This window comes from Glandiceps talaboti, chromosome 6 (assembly GCF_964340395.1).
Source record: "Glandiceps talaboti chromosome 6, keGlaTala1.1, whole genome shotgun sequence".
In the NCBI taxonomy this organism is placed as follows: Eukaryota; Metazoa; Hemichordata; class Enteropneusta; family Spengelidae; genus Glandiceps; species Glandiceps talaboti.
Genome location: NC_135554.1, coordinates 22365508 through 22381633, shown reverse-complemented (window position 1 = coordinate 22381633; position 16126 = coordinate 22365508). Strand labels below are relative to the sequence as shown.

Genomic DNA, 16126 nt, shown 5'->3' with positions numbered 1-16126 from the left:
CTTGCATCCAGGGATGTCACAATGACATGACCCGAGACAATATCCTGATTTTGTTGACTTTGTGATCCATTCTATGCATAATGTTATAACATAGGCCGTGGGAGGACATATGAGCTGTCAAGGAAGGTTTTTAGCCCCCAGCACAAAAAGTGAGATTTCAGTGTCATTTCTGACCTTGTTGGTTAATCCTAAAATGGATTTATTTGGTAGACATGAATTTTTTTTTAAATCCAAGATATGTAAATTTTATGAAGGCAACTCTGGATTCAGATTTGGAGTTTGTTTTTCATTATCGACCCTTTTGTTTTGTTTTTCATCAAACCATAGTCATTAAGCTGCAAACTAATACTTTATGAATGAAACAAGAAAGTGGGCAAATGTTTTGGTCTAAAACAAAATTCTATTGATAGAGCTACAGGTGCTGAAAGGGGAACTGTTTGCGTGACAGTGTAGCCATTAAGGACAACTTGCCCCAAGACCAGAGCACACCCACGTAACAACCCATTATTTGTACACAGTTGTGGGATGGGCTTTGAGACATGGGAGTGTACTCATTTCAAAAATAGGTTGTCAAGTTGTAATTGTACTTAAGGTGATATTTCAATTAAATTCAAATGTCGTTTACATGGAACGAACGTCTACACATGCTGGGTAACCCCCCCCCCCCCCCACTCCCAAAACATTTGACCTCACACAGAAAAACAACACGTATACATTTTTTTTTTAATTTTCTGTTTTTATTTTCCACAAATACACTGTTGTAAATTATGGCATATTAGCTGTTTCCATAGAAACATGATTACTAAGATTAAATTGAATGAACCTGACGAATACGACAACACTTTATACACAAAACACAAACAAACAAACATATATAACATTGCGCCAAAAAACACAACCAACCAAAATTTTGAAGAAAGAATCATTACAGTGCAAGCTTATCAATAAGCCAAAAATTTCTGAGGAAGTGTAAAAGTGGAATGGTCCGTATGGCTCAGAAAAGAAAGAGAGACCAAAATGCTATATCATCTAGGCCTCCATGTATACACAAAATATTTTTAAAAAGTTGACTTGTAAACAGTCAACAGGTAGATATTTCATCTAGGTCTATTCTAAGAGAAGGTTGATATCATACAAATGTGTGTGTCCTTATGTTTTTAGTAACTAGAATGATGAATTCGGGAAAACTAGCAAGCTATTTTTTGCATAAGAACAAGTAAGAGGAATATTGTTGATTGAGAGAAAATAAAGAAATTTGTCGGACGCCAAGAACGTACGGTCACACTGGAAGAAGTTATTACAGAGCACATTCCATTTCATAACAACGTTTGCATAAAATATCTCCATGCAAAATGTGCGTTCTGTTTGAGAATATAAGAATCTGAAGTCATCTTACAACAGAAATAATTTCAACTTTTTGTAAATTACAATGTTACAATAGAACCTATTTTTTTGAAATTCAAAAAGTTTTCTAAAATACATTATAGAGTGCACATAGTTGTAGGAAACCTTTTTATTAAACTAAACATTTGTTGGTATTGTACATGCATGCAATGAATGACAATTGTCAGCTCAAAGCACTTGTTTTTTTTGGAAGTGAAAAGTTTTCATCTTCAATGTTTTTTGGTCATTTTGAAATGTGTGTCTGTGTGAACTGTGATGTTGATGGAAAACAACAGTTTCACCTACATGGCAAAATTACTATGACTTTAATGGTATGTGTCATGTCATCTTTCAAATTTCATATCAAATTTTTCAAGGAATTATTACTAACAGGACGTGTGTGTGTAAGTTCACTGGTTGTATGACAAACCTGTGACCTTTAGAAATATTAATGTCACGTATCAGTATTTCACTGTCAGCATACTTCTGAAATTTTCATTGTCGTACTGTGAAACACTTTATTTTAAACATATTACTGACTTCATGAGTTATTATTAGCTCAGAACCTTTGCCGGATTTACTCAGTAAATTACTGTGAACCTGGAAATTTTTGCTAAAGACTTATTTTTTTCATTATTTCACTGGAAAACTAAAATAAGTAGTGACTAAAATGCTTCCTTGTACATGAACACAATGTACCTTCCAGTCTGGTAATTAGTTAAAATTAGTAGTAGCTGAAATATCTAGGTTTACAGTTTATTTATCTGTGTTTTGCGAGAACATAACTCAAGCAACATCTGCATGGCATAGATTCTAAGCTAAAGAGTAACGTGGTTTCCAGAAAATAAAGTATCTGTAAACAAAAACTTGGAAAGTTATCTCAACTTTAGGATATCCACTATGATGTTATTTACACTGAAGGAGTGAAAAAATACCCCCCCCCCCCCCGCAAAAAAATAAAGTATTCCACAGGAGTGCGACAACAAACATTGGCAGCCATTTTGAATCTTCAACTAGTCTGTTGTATAATTTCAAATGCGACTCTGTCATAATGTACAAGACTGACTATGTGTATAACTTGACTTGACACAGATTTGAACTTGTTTCCAGACTCTCTAGCTAGTATATATTAAATATGCACCATATTTCCATGGATGAAAGATTTATCCAAATACCACATGTTTTGCAGTCACTTTCTGATCGTCAATATTTGAGTAAACCTGGTTCAGGAAATTTTGCATCAGACTGGGTCCTTTTTACCCCACTATCTTTGTATATATACTCATACAAAATAATCTCTGACAATATCGATAACTTTAAAAAAAAAATCAAATATGTTACTATGGAAATGATCTTTTACAATAGATGGGAAAATCTGACTGAAGTTGCCATGGCAACAATAAATGTGACATTTACTGTGGACTGGTCACAGTAGTAGTGTCATTTGTTATAATCATGAGAAAAAGAGAAATCATGCAAGATTTAAATATATCAAGACAACTATAACCTCCACACAAAACTTACCGTAATGTTCACACGCTTCTGTTTTGCAAATATACCCCAAAAAATAATGAGAATTTTTTTTTGTCATTACTTGTTTCAGTTCATTAGAGTTCACTAAACCTACTCACAACTTCTGCTACGTTTTCTACATGAGAATGATTACAATCAATTCGAAGTTAGACTTAGTATAGAATTGTATTTTGATGGTGACAGATTATTCCGACACTGCACACACTTCGGCTACATTGTGCCCATCCCGTCTGCACCATGATTATTCGATGAATATCAATATTTCCATGATCACTGCCCCCCGAAAGCCGACTGAAACTCCACAAGAAATCAATCGAGTACCAATTATCACTGCTTTGTCACAAATTTTATTTGTGTTCACAATTGACAATTAGAATTCATCCGTAGTGGCCTCTTATAATGGCAGTCTTCCCCCATTGGTCATCTGTGCACATCCCCAGGATGTGGTAACCAATCACTAATAGGTTGGCCAGATACCAACTCCAACGTACGTTTCCATTGGACTGATTGTGTCCAATTAGATTGACTGATGTTGAAATACACCAGGTGGTAAATTTGAAAAGCCGACATATTCTGTCAGTTATCAGTTCCGATTCATGCAACGATGAATTCCTGTTGGAGATCAGTAAAACAGTTCTCTGAAACAGTCTTTTCGAGAGTGGCATCCAACATGACACTGCTTCCGTCCATCATTCCACTACTCCTGGTATCTGCCCACGGTGCTCGCATTTCACGGCGAGCTTTACGCCTCATCTGCCTTGCTCGCATCATGGTTTGGAGTTGTTCCATCTTGGTGCGAGTGTGACAGTTTTCTTGATGTATTCGTATTTTCTCATCTGTGAACCAATCAAAAAGCAACATTAGCCCACATTTGCATATAAAAAAGTGACATCTGTAAGGCACTCAGAAAAGCAACAATATCACATTTGCGTGTTGTCTACAGGGGTAGCAGTTAGATAAGAAATCTTTCTCCAACACACATTATCAAATGAGCAAAAAATTAAACTAATTCTTTGATATTTTACCAGACCTTAAGTTTATTGTACTTTTGTAATCACGAATTCTGTTCAAAACTTATATAAGTATATAACTGTCAATCCAAGTAATATGCCTCAAAATACACCATGTTGATTATGGTTTCAGACACGGATAATGTGTCAACGTGAGATGGGATTTGAGAAAGCCTCTTGTCCTGTAATCCAGATACATGTATAGCTAACATGTTTCGACAGGATTAAGGACACAGTTGATACATAGCGTTTATTCAGTTTACAGTTCACATGGGGAGCACAGTTGTTATGTAGCGTTTATCCAGTTCACGTGGATGGCATTTAGTTGTTGTGTTACATAGCATTTAACCAGTTCACGTGGATGGCATAGTTGTTGTGTGGTGTTTAGCAAGTTCACACGAAGGGCAAAGTTGTTGCGTAGCTTTTAACAACTTCACGCGGATGGCAGATTTGTTATGTTACGTAGCATTTAACCAGTTCACACCGTTAACTGTCCCCTCTGAAAGCATGGTACAAACATTTCAAGACAGTGTTTTTTTTAATGAATCTCAATTTTACCTTTGTATATTTCTTTTTATAGGCATAATACATACATTAAATTGATTTGATATTTTAATATAAAATGGACCCTAGTTTCGAAATTCATGCTTCATTTTTTTTTTAGGGAAGGAGTAGATTAAAGTGGTTTAAATGTGCTATATTAAGGTTAATGGTTGAGGGAATATTAGAATTTTCTGTGTTAATATATATATATATATATATATAACTTACCAACTGATCGAGGTCTCCTATGATGTTGAGAAGTAGGTAGTTTGTGAGTAGACTGCTGTGGATGATGTTGTTTTTGCTGGTGGTGAGCAACTTGTTGTGCATGTTGTTTATACATCGGTGCAGCTGCTAAAAGGTCAGTCAATATATGCATTATTGTATTTAAATCCCGTTTCGGTCTTCCGTCTTTATCCTGTACAGCTGGACTCAGGGAACCTATAAATGGAGAGGAAAAATAGTTGAAGGTGCATGTCGGAAACAGATCAAAATCTGGGAGTGACGAACAGTTGTCTGGCAGATCTACACAAAAATTGAACAAAACAAGGAGTCTATTTCATGTATTTAATCCTTACGTTAAAGATCATCAACTGTACTGATCAAAGACTGGGAGTCAAACATCGGGGTTTAATATTGAAAACAAGTTATAAAATTAAAATTCTGCGAAGTCGGTTAAATGAAATGATAAAGAAGCGTAGCTTTGAATATTCAAATTTACCCTATTAATTATACATTATGATAGTGTGGTGTAGATTTTGAATGGATCGCGGTGTATATATAAATAACTCTAACACCAAATTAGCTTACAATTCTGTATCAAAAACAAACCTAACAGTTTATAATATAAAATCTGACGGAATTTGATAGTTAAGAATCACATTATCCTTATGAAACCTGTTGTGTAAAGTTGTAATTTCTAAAAATAAGTCCAAACATGTTACACCAATTGTTGTGCATGCTAATGATGTGACCTATCAATAAAAGTGTTATTATTTTTACAAAAATAACTCAAATGTGTTATATTCACCTTACACAAGTTACGAAAATATACATTTGTGCATGATATGTATTCTTATGGGAAATACTATACATGTATTTTAATTGCGGTGTACAAAATGTTTAAGTCGTAACACATTAATGGTTCATGTTTTGGTGCCACTTTATTTTGGTGAATTTTTGACTTCAGTGTGTTTATAACCATATTAATTTTGTATATGTAAGCATTGATACACACTAATAAATCTGCATTACTTAAGGTAATCGCATGATTATGGGCCTCGCATGGATATTGCTGGGGCAGCAATTTCTGGCTGCAATTACCTTAAATGTATATTTACTCAATTTATCAGTGACAAAGATTCTATTTTCACACTTATTTATTTTGATGCAAAAAAAAAATTTCTACTATTAAAATAATTTTAAGCTAAAATAGGTTTCTAGACAAAATATATATATGTTTACAGTACATTGTCATATCATATCAGAAAGGGGGAAAGGGGATGGGGGGGGGGGGGGTTCCTTTGCCCAAACACATTACAAACTTAGTCTAGCTGCTAGACCTTTAGGTAATTCTGCTATACTTTAAAAGTGAGCACAAGTCGAAGTGCTAAATCATGCCTGTTTATAATAATAAAGCACCTGTACTGCATTGTTCAAATCCTAAATTATGTAATTGTGAGAAGGCAGGTTTAAATTGGACTTTATTCGAAAATGAGTAGATTTTTGAGGTTTAAATAGAAAATGATCTGGTCACTTTAGGTATTTATTAACTATAACAGTTCATATGGAGCCAAGTTATTTAAACTTGGTTGGAATCTAACTATAATGGTAATTTAAAATGGGAAAAATACAGTTGTAATTTGCATATTGAGGTCATTTGCTGATGTCCCATTGACAAACTTTGTAATCATGGGCATTCACTAATATGTTAACTGACATGCCACAAACCAAACAAATTGTTTAAGAGTTTTGTACAGGTAGGAAATGTGTAACATTTACATAGCAATCTCTTGACTGTAAATGTTATATAGTTTGTTGCAATTTTATTTCCACTCACCTGAAAATGTTCCTGAAAAAATTCCAGGGGCATGTTGTTTTACACTTTCGATAACTGCCCCGGCTGAGCGAGATGATGGACGGGGTTGGGATCGACAGGAATGTGAGGCTGGTGTTGAGGCTGGTGTTGAGGCTGGTGTTGAGGCTGGTGTTGCAGCTGGTGTTGCAGCTGGTGCTGCAGCTGCTGGTGATGGAGCTCGCACTGGTGTTGAGGATGAGGATGGGGAGGATGATGAGGTAGATCTGTTTCCATGGCAATAACAATTTTGTGCCTAAAATAGAGAAGGGAGAACTCAATGATTAAAGGCTAAAGAAAAATATAACATTTGAAAAACTTGAGCTAAAAGTTTTCAAATCACTGTATGTGGTATAAAGAATGATGGTAAATGCAATAACATGGCATACGTCATCGAGTTGATGTTCCATTTATATTATAAAATGGGGAATTTTGTTAAAAATGAAATAGGCTGTCAGCTGGTGACAACAGTAAAAAGTGATGAAGGTTAATTGAAACATCGGGACGTGTGCAGTACAAGAGAATTCAAATGTTAAACTGTACAGGTATTGGATATCACAGCATTAAGAGCTGTTTGATTTAGCTTGTTTAACTCAACTGATTAGGAGAATTGTAATCTGTCAGTTGAACCATAGCACTAAAATGCCACCATGCATCTGCTGACATCATAGAATTCAATTGAACCAATGATAGCCCATGGATTTCTCAAATGTCACTACACAACTTGAAAATGCCAACTGCCAATTTGGATTCTCCTTTGTGGAATAGAATGCAAATGGTTTACTGTATAATATGACCTTACCATGCGGTAATAAACTATGAAAATATTCAAATTCCTACACTGAACTTTAATAGTTATGATATTTTATGAATGCAGCTTGGTTTTTTTTTGTTAAATTATTTAATTGTGGTCGTTGTGATGTGAATGCAAGTGAGAGCATTTAATTTCCACTGCTATCAGCATTATTTTTTTCCCTTTCAAGCATCCAAGCATTTGTATGTGCAAGAATGCATGAGGTATTCAAGCCTGCCTGATAGTTAATATCATTTGTACAAGTAGTTTAATAGTAAGGCTTTAAAAAGGGTCTTGACATTTGCTAGACATAGTTGAGTCATGTAAAATCCTTACCTAAATTTATTAACAATTTGAGACTTGGTGTGCAGTGTTTGACCCCTATGACCTTTAGAAACAAGAGATTTGACTGCCAATCAAGTCTCCGATTCTTTAGGCATTTGGCTGGTTTAATCTCCAGCATTTAATTTGTAGCATCAAGCAGCATTTTTAGCTGACTAGAATTGCCTGGTTTTTGAAAGGTTAAAAGTCAGTTACTGCCTTTATCAGAAGCGCAATTAACTATGGAGACATCTCAGGAGATGAACTCAAACCATTGGGAGCCCGAGCAGGATGGCCATTTTGATGGAATCACTATTGTTTGGTGTAGACAGCTAATTTTTACAGAAATGTGTGGATCAACAATATCTGCATTGGGATCCATTGCATTAAGTAATGGCACTCCGAGGGTTAAACTTTATGTCTGACTGATTTATTGCAAATGGTAGAAATCAAACGAAAGGACAAATTTTGACCTGCGATAACTCTTTAACATTTAATACTAGCATCAAATTTTCTCTGAATGCAACCCAGTGCCTACATTCCAGACATATTTCGCTCATATAAACCTCAATGAATTTCAGATTTTTTCAGTACCTATCGTACCCTGCAACAAGACCACTAAACTTTACACTATCACTGTAATTAATCCACCAAAGCTATTAATACGATTTGACAAGTTAAATTTTAATTGGTGCTCAGGGTAGATATCCTTTGCTCTTTTACCAGGTCAAAATGTACTGAGGCTATCACTAGTTGTAACCTTATACATCTGATATTTGCTTACACTCTGTGAATAGCACCTCTCAAATTGAAAATCAGGATTTCCTTTCAACAACCAATTCTTTGCATGTCAGTTGCTTGTTTCATTTCTTTGCTTCTCTCTAGTCACAATATATATTTTTACAGAAAAATCAAAATAAATCCACAGGCTTAACAAAACAAGATTATGAGGGCAACAGACTTTGGCATTCAAAGAGGAGAAACGTATCTGGCAAACCTCTTTCAACAATTACGTTCCAGGATGTACTTTTAATGCAAAAAACAGATTCTATGATCCCTTTTGTCCTTTGAGCTCTTGCAAAAGGAATCTTAAATGCTTAAACTTGCAGTTGTTGACATAATTCATACAAAGCAATTAACATAATCAATATTCAAATATGCCTGAATGTTTGAGATTTTTCAGAAGGTGAATTTAGGAACTGAACAATCCATTTACTTTCATTGCAATGTTTTCCTGATGTTTCTCACATGCTATGTATTAAAGAACGCATGACCTTTGGTCCACATTTGTTGTTTTAATACCATGCTAGTTCCTGGTGTGTACATCAGCTAAGAAATTCAAGTATGTCCCAATGCGAGTGTTACTCTGCCTGACTGAAATGTTAGGATTTTTTTTGTGGAGCCAACCTTTCCGAGATGTCCAATCACACTTATTTGCCCTTCAATAGGTCAAACGTTGGCATGCGATGTGTCTGTCCTAAATATAAAACTGAAGATTTAGCTTTGTTTTCAAGCTGAGACCCATGTGTATTACGATTGTTGGTAGATATCAGCACCTGGTCTTACTCACTGCCATGGGGGGATATCGGTTCTTTCCTTCCTAAGCTATTAATAACTAGACAAATGTCACATTCTTGATTTTGCATTTTACTCTGGTTACCAGTTAACAATGCAATTGGAAGAACAATTGGAAATAATAATATAAAGACAAGATATATATATGGATGGAGCCCTTTGAGTACTAGTTTGTGAGACCACCCAGTGTCATATATATATTTATATATATATATATTGTTTGTGCTTATTTTTAATGGATTCGATGAATCAAACAGCAACAACATACCCCCCTCCTCCTCCACCCATATGCCTACTGTGTAATCACAAAAGTTTAATACAAGTTCCCCAATCAGAGATCTGATAAAGTACACTAACAAGGTTTGATTGGCTGACTATAGAGCACAAAGACTCATTTCTTCAACGTAATTGGTTAAGCTAAAATAAAAAAAAAATAAAATAAAAAATAAAAAATAAAAAATAAAAATAAAAAATTGGTTAAGCTATTTACTACTAACCTGTAATGGAGGATGAGGCGGCTTGGAAGTTGAGGGTTGTTGTTGGCAGGGAGATGCACGTGCAGGGTGAACTGTTTGGCAGCAAGTCTTATTATTGGCTGCACCTTTGCTTCCCACAGCAGATGCTAATTGTAGCTGTACAAAAACCATATGATCGCCTAGACGTAATGCCAGGGTCAAAGGTGAACGTCCAGAAAGGAAGTCATTGATCTATGATAATGAAAAAAAGGAAAAGAAACAAAATAATTAATTTGTGTTTGGAACAAAAGTTACAATTTATCATATGATATAAACTGAAAGAAATTTTCAAATGTTGAGAATTATTTGATGGTCAATTTTCAATTTTCCAAATGTTTCAAGTGGTTGTCACATATGGTTACATAACATTTCATATCACTAAAGTAGCTGACACTGGACAGGTGAGGCAAGGACATTGACCTGTGTGGTTTGCTTCTAAGTGTTCAAGACGTTTCTATGCCTGGTGTTTCCTGTTTGTCCGATTACTAACACAGCTACAATCCACACCAGTATTGTCACATTATCAATATGATTGTGGTTCACCTGTGTTGGGGTATATGAGATTGTAGTTAACGCAAAAAGTGAAAGGGCACGTGAAAGGTGTGGTGCAACCTGTGGTGATAAATGTCAAACAATTGGCTGTACACAGACCCCATTGTTTAATATTCAGTTCTGACTCAGTTGAAGACATGCATGTGACAGTCGTGGCAGCCGAGTCACTGCCCTACATATTACTCAACCCATAAGATACACCCTGGTGTAGCCTGGAGACCGAAGCTTGGCTATCTGACTTGACATACTGATTTGTCAGATGTTCCCGTGGTGAACAACCTTTTCAAACCAGAGAGCCAAGTCTCACCCTGGTGCAATGTCACTGTGACATCATAAACAGTCAGTGTTCCATATTCTTTACAAATTGTCACCTTTTATTGTGAGTGTGATCATTGTTTATTTATGGAAGGTTTCAAATGCTGTGATGTAGATATAACTATAAGTCAGAATAGTGTTTGATGGCATATTTAAAGATAATTATAAAATTGCAATTTGTAACTTCAAAAGCTTGGCTTCACGAAAATAATATCTCTTTGAATTTGATTTGCTCTGTTAGCTGATTGATAATGAGTTGTTGTGCATAGAAAAAGTGTAAAATCTCTGCCCTAGCTTGTACTTAAAGGTACTTTGTATGACCACACCCAGACTGACACTTTGGTAGGTTTGTCCCTTCCTTGAAAGAATCCCTTCTTTAGTATGGAAAGCTGTTAATTATCCTTCAATTACCCCGGTATGCATGAAAAGTTTTTTTGTGTTCAGTAATATCACATTTGGGACCAAGCTATAGTACGATCTAATTTTGTGTAAAAAAATATTAAGTGGTAGCAGGGCCTTTTTCACATATCTATAAATAAACAGAAATTAACTGGTGCTACCATACATTCTCACAAATTTATTAAAGGAAAACTTTGTCACATCTCTTTACCATTATATGATATTTGCAAAATGACATTTCTGTAAATTTCATGCAGCGTTCTAAGCGCAATTCAAGTTTGTTGCCACTGATAAGTATGACGGTATTTTGTTTCATTTTATTATCGTCAGCAACTGTTCATTACATGTCATGGTATTTGTGTATTCAAATAATCTATCAATGAACAGCAGTATAAAATAGCTGGATTCTGACCCTATGAACTTTTACATATTGTATAAGTGGGAGTCCTTATTATTCCAGTTTAGCCAAATAATACATTTTATATACCAGAGTTCATCCTAAACCTATTACAATCTCGCGCATCCATATTCGACAAAGTATTTCTAGAATTAATGCTTACTATGGTTGCCATGACACATATATATATATAACAGGTGAATGAAGCAGAATGTCAAGGGGTCATCTCACTCAAAAAGTGTGCATTTCTATCAACCTAACCAGCCCCACACAACGGCTCATTTACATAGTGTCGATTCAAAGAGCTGCTAAAACAGAAACCATAGCTAAGAATAGTAAAAAGATAGGGCAGGGAACAATGGAAACCTAACAAAACTACTGAAAGGAGTTGATCAGTACACCCACGCAAAAACCACCGGGCTAAGAATAAGCAATAATAATTTGTTTACTTCTCAGCTAGATTGACGTCATTACGGTCTTGGAAATCAACACAGGTTGTCAAGCACTTCTCACTCACTAGCATGACAACCTGATGATTAATAAACACCGAACCTTTGGAACCAGCGAGATTTACTCACCAAGTGAATAATCAGTGGGGGGGAGAAGACCCTGATACACCATTGCAATGCTCCCTTTTTACAATTTGCCAAGCCATTTGTATGTAAAGTAAAATCCTACACCGAATTACAGTATTTTCTAAAACTGGATTATGCAAATGTGGATGACATTTGCATACATTGTGATGTCATACTATGTATGGTAAATATCATGGTTGCCCACATGAGGGCATTTCATCAAGACAGAGTCACGAACATTCCCTGGAATATCATGATTAAAATAACATTTTATTTTAGATTTTATAGGCCAGTGACAATCAGTAGACCATGTCGAGATGCCGACATGACAAAATTACAAACGCTACGTGATAAAAAACATGTATCCATCGCTAGACAAATAGGTAATGAGGATACTTTATTTTATTATGCTGGATGGTGTTGTTATTTAAAAAAGAAAAACCATTAAAGCATAAAATCTTGCCAACAACAGAATCTCCATAACAGGAAAGGCTGACTCCTATTAATGAGGCAATTTTAATAGTTGTTGTTTGTCCTCGAAAAGAACAACTGGGTAATGTCATTGTACTGTTGAGTCCATATGTGGTCTGACGAAAACATATCTGTTAGGAATTTGTACATCAACTTACTCTGTGTGTGTGTGTGTGCGTGTGTGTACTATTTTATTCCAAAAATATACAAATGTATTAAAATTGATCAATTAGTAATCTTAATTTTAAAGTAATTATGAGTATAAATCAGGTCGATTACAAATTCTGTTCAATTAATGAACTGTATGCTTATTTCAATGTTTTATCATAAAAACCATGAAAGATGTATTCATTTTATCATGTCAATGAAAAATCTCATCATTCAATTTAAATTTGGCCTGTTCTCTCTGTTTAATAAATTATTTGCACCTATGGAAAATTTTTCTTTTTGAATAATCAATTCTATAGTATTTTATCTGCATTTAAAGCTGTGGACAATGTCTACCTTTACATTTCTATAAGTGAAACAGGGGCAAGTTAATTTTGTTAGCTTTATTAAATAAATAATCACATTGGGCACAACCAGCATTGAGTAGAAAACACAGCAGGAATGGAATACCATATATTACGACATGTTTTAGCTAATAACTGTATGGTTTTCCTAAATACATGCCAGATCACTGATATCTTTCTTATCAAACAACCCAAAGTCTTGTTGACTCACATGTCACAAAATCAACAAACTTCTGAAAATGGTATCCTACAATAATCAGATCTATTTGAGTCAGCAAGTCACATTACTGTTCGTCATTGGTACAAACTGTCAAGTTTATCCTGATAACCGACATTCTATAATGACTTAAATGACAGTCTGACCCTAGGTCATAACCATTACACCTCATATTGTATAGCAATCATGTTAATTTTATTGCCAGTTTTTTTTTGTTTTTTGAGGGAATTCCTTTGTTTCATTATACCAATGTAACTTGTATTTCTTGTACCTTTTGAAGAACCAGATATAAAACTTTGTTTGCATGACATTGTCTTGGTATATATTCCCACTTCCTTTTCCCCCCACAACCATTAATTATTCATGTTTGTTTATTTAGTTACTCTAGGACTTTATAATTTGTGTACTTTTCTTTTATAAATTCACACACAAAGTCCAAAACATACATAAGACTTTGTTAATAAAGATTTTTTTTCACGAATTCCCTATTTTTTTTCAAATTTCAATATGCTATGTGTTTTGTTTACATTATTTTGTATCATCTCTATAGTGATCTTTTATGCTGGAATCATTGCAAAAGGTCACTATAACCTTGATGGCTGTAAGAACTAACCAGACTTGTAATTTGAACCTTGCCGTAGGCCGACTTCTAACTATTTGATTTGGCCGTTTGTTCAGAAGACTGTGTAGGTGGTGACTACTTGTCCAGTATTTTGAACCCCAATCAATACCCTTTACTTACTCCAATGATCATTTATGAGTAATACTTCATCAGCTGATATCTTGTGTTGTGCATGTGCTGTAACTAACATTTGATTACATTGGACTTCAAATTTTGAAAAGACCAATATGGTCGGTTGGTTGTGTTTTAAAAACTTGCTGGTAGAGATGAGATAGTCCAATAGGTCTATAGACTGATTAACTTAGGTCATATCATGCCAAGCTGATATTGTCCCATATGTTCAATATTTAAATAATAAACTTAAGTTTGCTTTAAGTACAGCAATAAATACAGTCTAGCTAAATAGTGGGGCTTGTCTGGTCTACTATGGACAGTTGAGGATGTTATTACAACCAGTTACTCTTGAGTCCGAGACTAATATTATCTTGACATACAGCCTGGGCACACAGCTTGACAATCACCACCACACCCATTCAGTTTCCTTCTGGTTATCTAACTGACCAATAATTTAACTTCTCAGTACAGCTCACTCCTCAAGCACTTATATAAAACACTGTGGATAGTCACAAACATTGCTATGTTCACATAAGCTCAGGTGCTAGTTAGCTTGTAGATCCTACACTACAGTCACAATGCATTATGGTTGGTGTATTGCAGTTTATGGCCTTGGCAAGACAGATTTTATCACCCAAGGATTACAAATAAATCTAAGACTATCTGACATGGTTTGAAAACTAAAAAGTCATACTGGGTGGGATGAAAACTAAAAGTCATACTGGGTGGGAAGGAAATGCAAATTTAACTAAATTTATACACTTTGTTAATTATTACTGATCAATTATTTGACTTGATTATTTGAGAATATGTATCAATCATCTAATTACTTATGCAAATTAAATATAGATTATCAACCACATTCATTAACACTTTCAGTCATCTATATTTTTTTAATGTCCAAAATGTAATGTCATTACACCCACAAAGCAAACAAATCTGATTGTAGATTGAAACTTAGATTAATATTAGACAACGAACAGGTTTTTTTTAAAAACAATTTATTTCGATTTTTATTGGCAACCACGAATCGTTGTTTTCACAACGATTTTTCGTCATAAAGAGCGTTTGATTAGCTGTTTATAAGTCATGTGGTGATTATATTGTTTATGAATTTATAATTACGTTGACCATGCGTCAATCGCATGTAACGACTGTATATTTATTGTACGAGATATTGGTTTTAAAATGAATATTAAATTGTTTTAGGAAAATCTCGAAACTGTATAGTGGTTACTGTAACCATAAGTAAACGTACACAAACTACCACTACCGCAGCATGTATTTAATACATCAAACCCGGAAGTCACGACTCGAAACGAAAGGTCGACCTCCCAAGACTGTCCATACGCTGTACGTGAACAGATAAACAAATAACTCGAGTCTGCGACAATGACATCATTAGTCGTCAACGAGAAAGAAAATATCGCTCTTGGATACAAATTTATTTAATTATAACCCATTACATGTTAAAAACATTTACTTCTTGTTTGTTTTGTTTTTTCATTTTAGAGACGAATTAAATGTTGCGGCTGTGTTCCGACAAATAAACGATCCGGCAAAATTACGACGTAGCGACGTTTATATGCGTGGGTGCATCTGATTAAACTCGGCCGTGATTTCAATATCACATGCGAGGTTCACTTTTCCTCGCAGGTATATAATATTCACCTCCTGTACTAGTAGCATCACAGATCGTGTGAAGTTTCTTACCGATGCCACACCCATTGCAGTGCTAAATACAAGACTTTGTCTATCGATATCGGGGAGATACCCAGCTTTCAACCTTGTATTTATACGATTTCCGTCATAAGAACCAAGTTATAGTGCGCGTTCTGCGTTTGTTGTGTACGTTTCCAGTTCTTCTCAACACCAATAATATTTTGTATTCATCATCACAACTATTTTCATTATTATTACGTAAGCATGTATTTGATTTATTATATTTTATTAATAGTTCCTTCATTCTAATATTCCCGTGAGCTACATATTTTGTTTTGATGGATTTGCAGTATCGAATAACAGAATATTTACGTTCGAGTTGAGAAGCGATATTAGCCAACTACGTCATCGTTCACCTTTCTAAGAAGCGACTGACTGGCATGACATTTTCTCCCGGATAATCCATACCATACCGTCCCTTTTCCCTCGCTCATTGATATTCAACGGCTTATTTCACAACATCCGACCTTTGAATGTATAAAA

The 16126-nt window shown here is 34.9% G+C and overlaps 1 protein-coding gene across 2 annotated transcripts in view; it reads right to left on the bottom strand.

Moving 5' to 3' along the window:
- Positions 1-734: 734 nt before the first annotated feature.
- Positions 735-16126, bottom strand: part of LOC144436230 (midnolin-like) — a 30831-nt gene continuing 15439 nt past the window's right edge. For both annotated transcript variants that reach the window (XM_078124969.1, XM_078124968.1), the window contains 4 exons: positions 9730-9939; positions 6529-6799; positions 4698-4910; positions 735-3752 (listed from right to left, as the gene is read on the bottom strand). In XM_078124969.1, coding sequence (XP_077981095.1) covers positions 3511-3752; positions 4698-4910; positions 6529-6799; positions 9730-9939 — 936 coding nt within the window. In that variant the 3' untranslated portion in view covers positions 735-3510. The remainder of the gene's footprint in view (positions 3753-4697; positions 4911-6528; positions 6800-9729; positions 9940-16126) is intronic.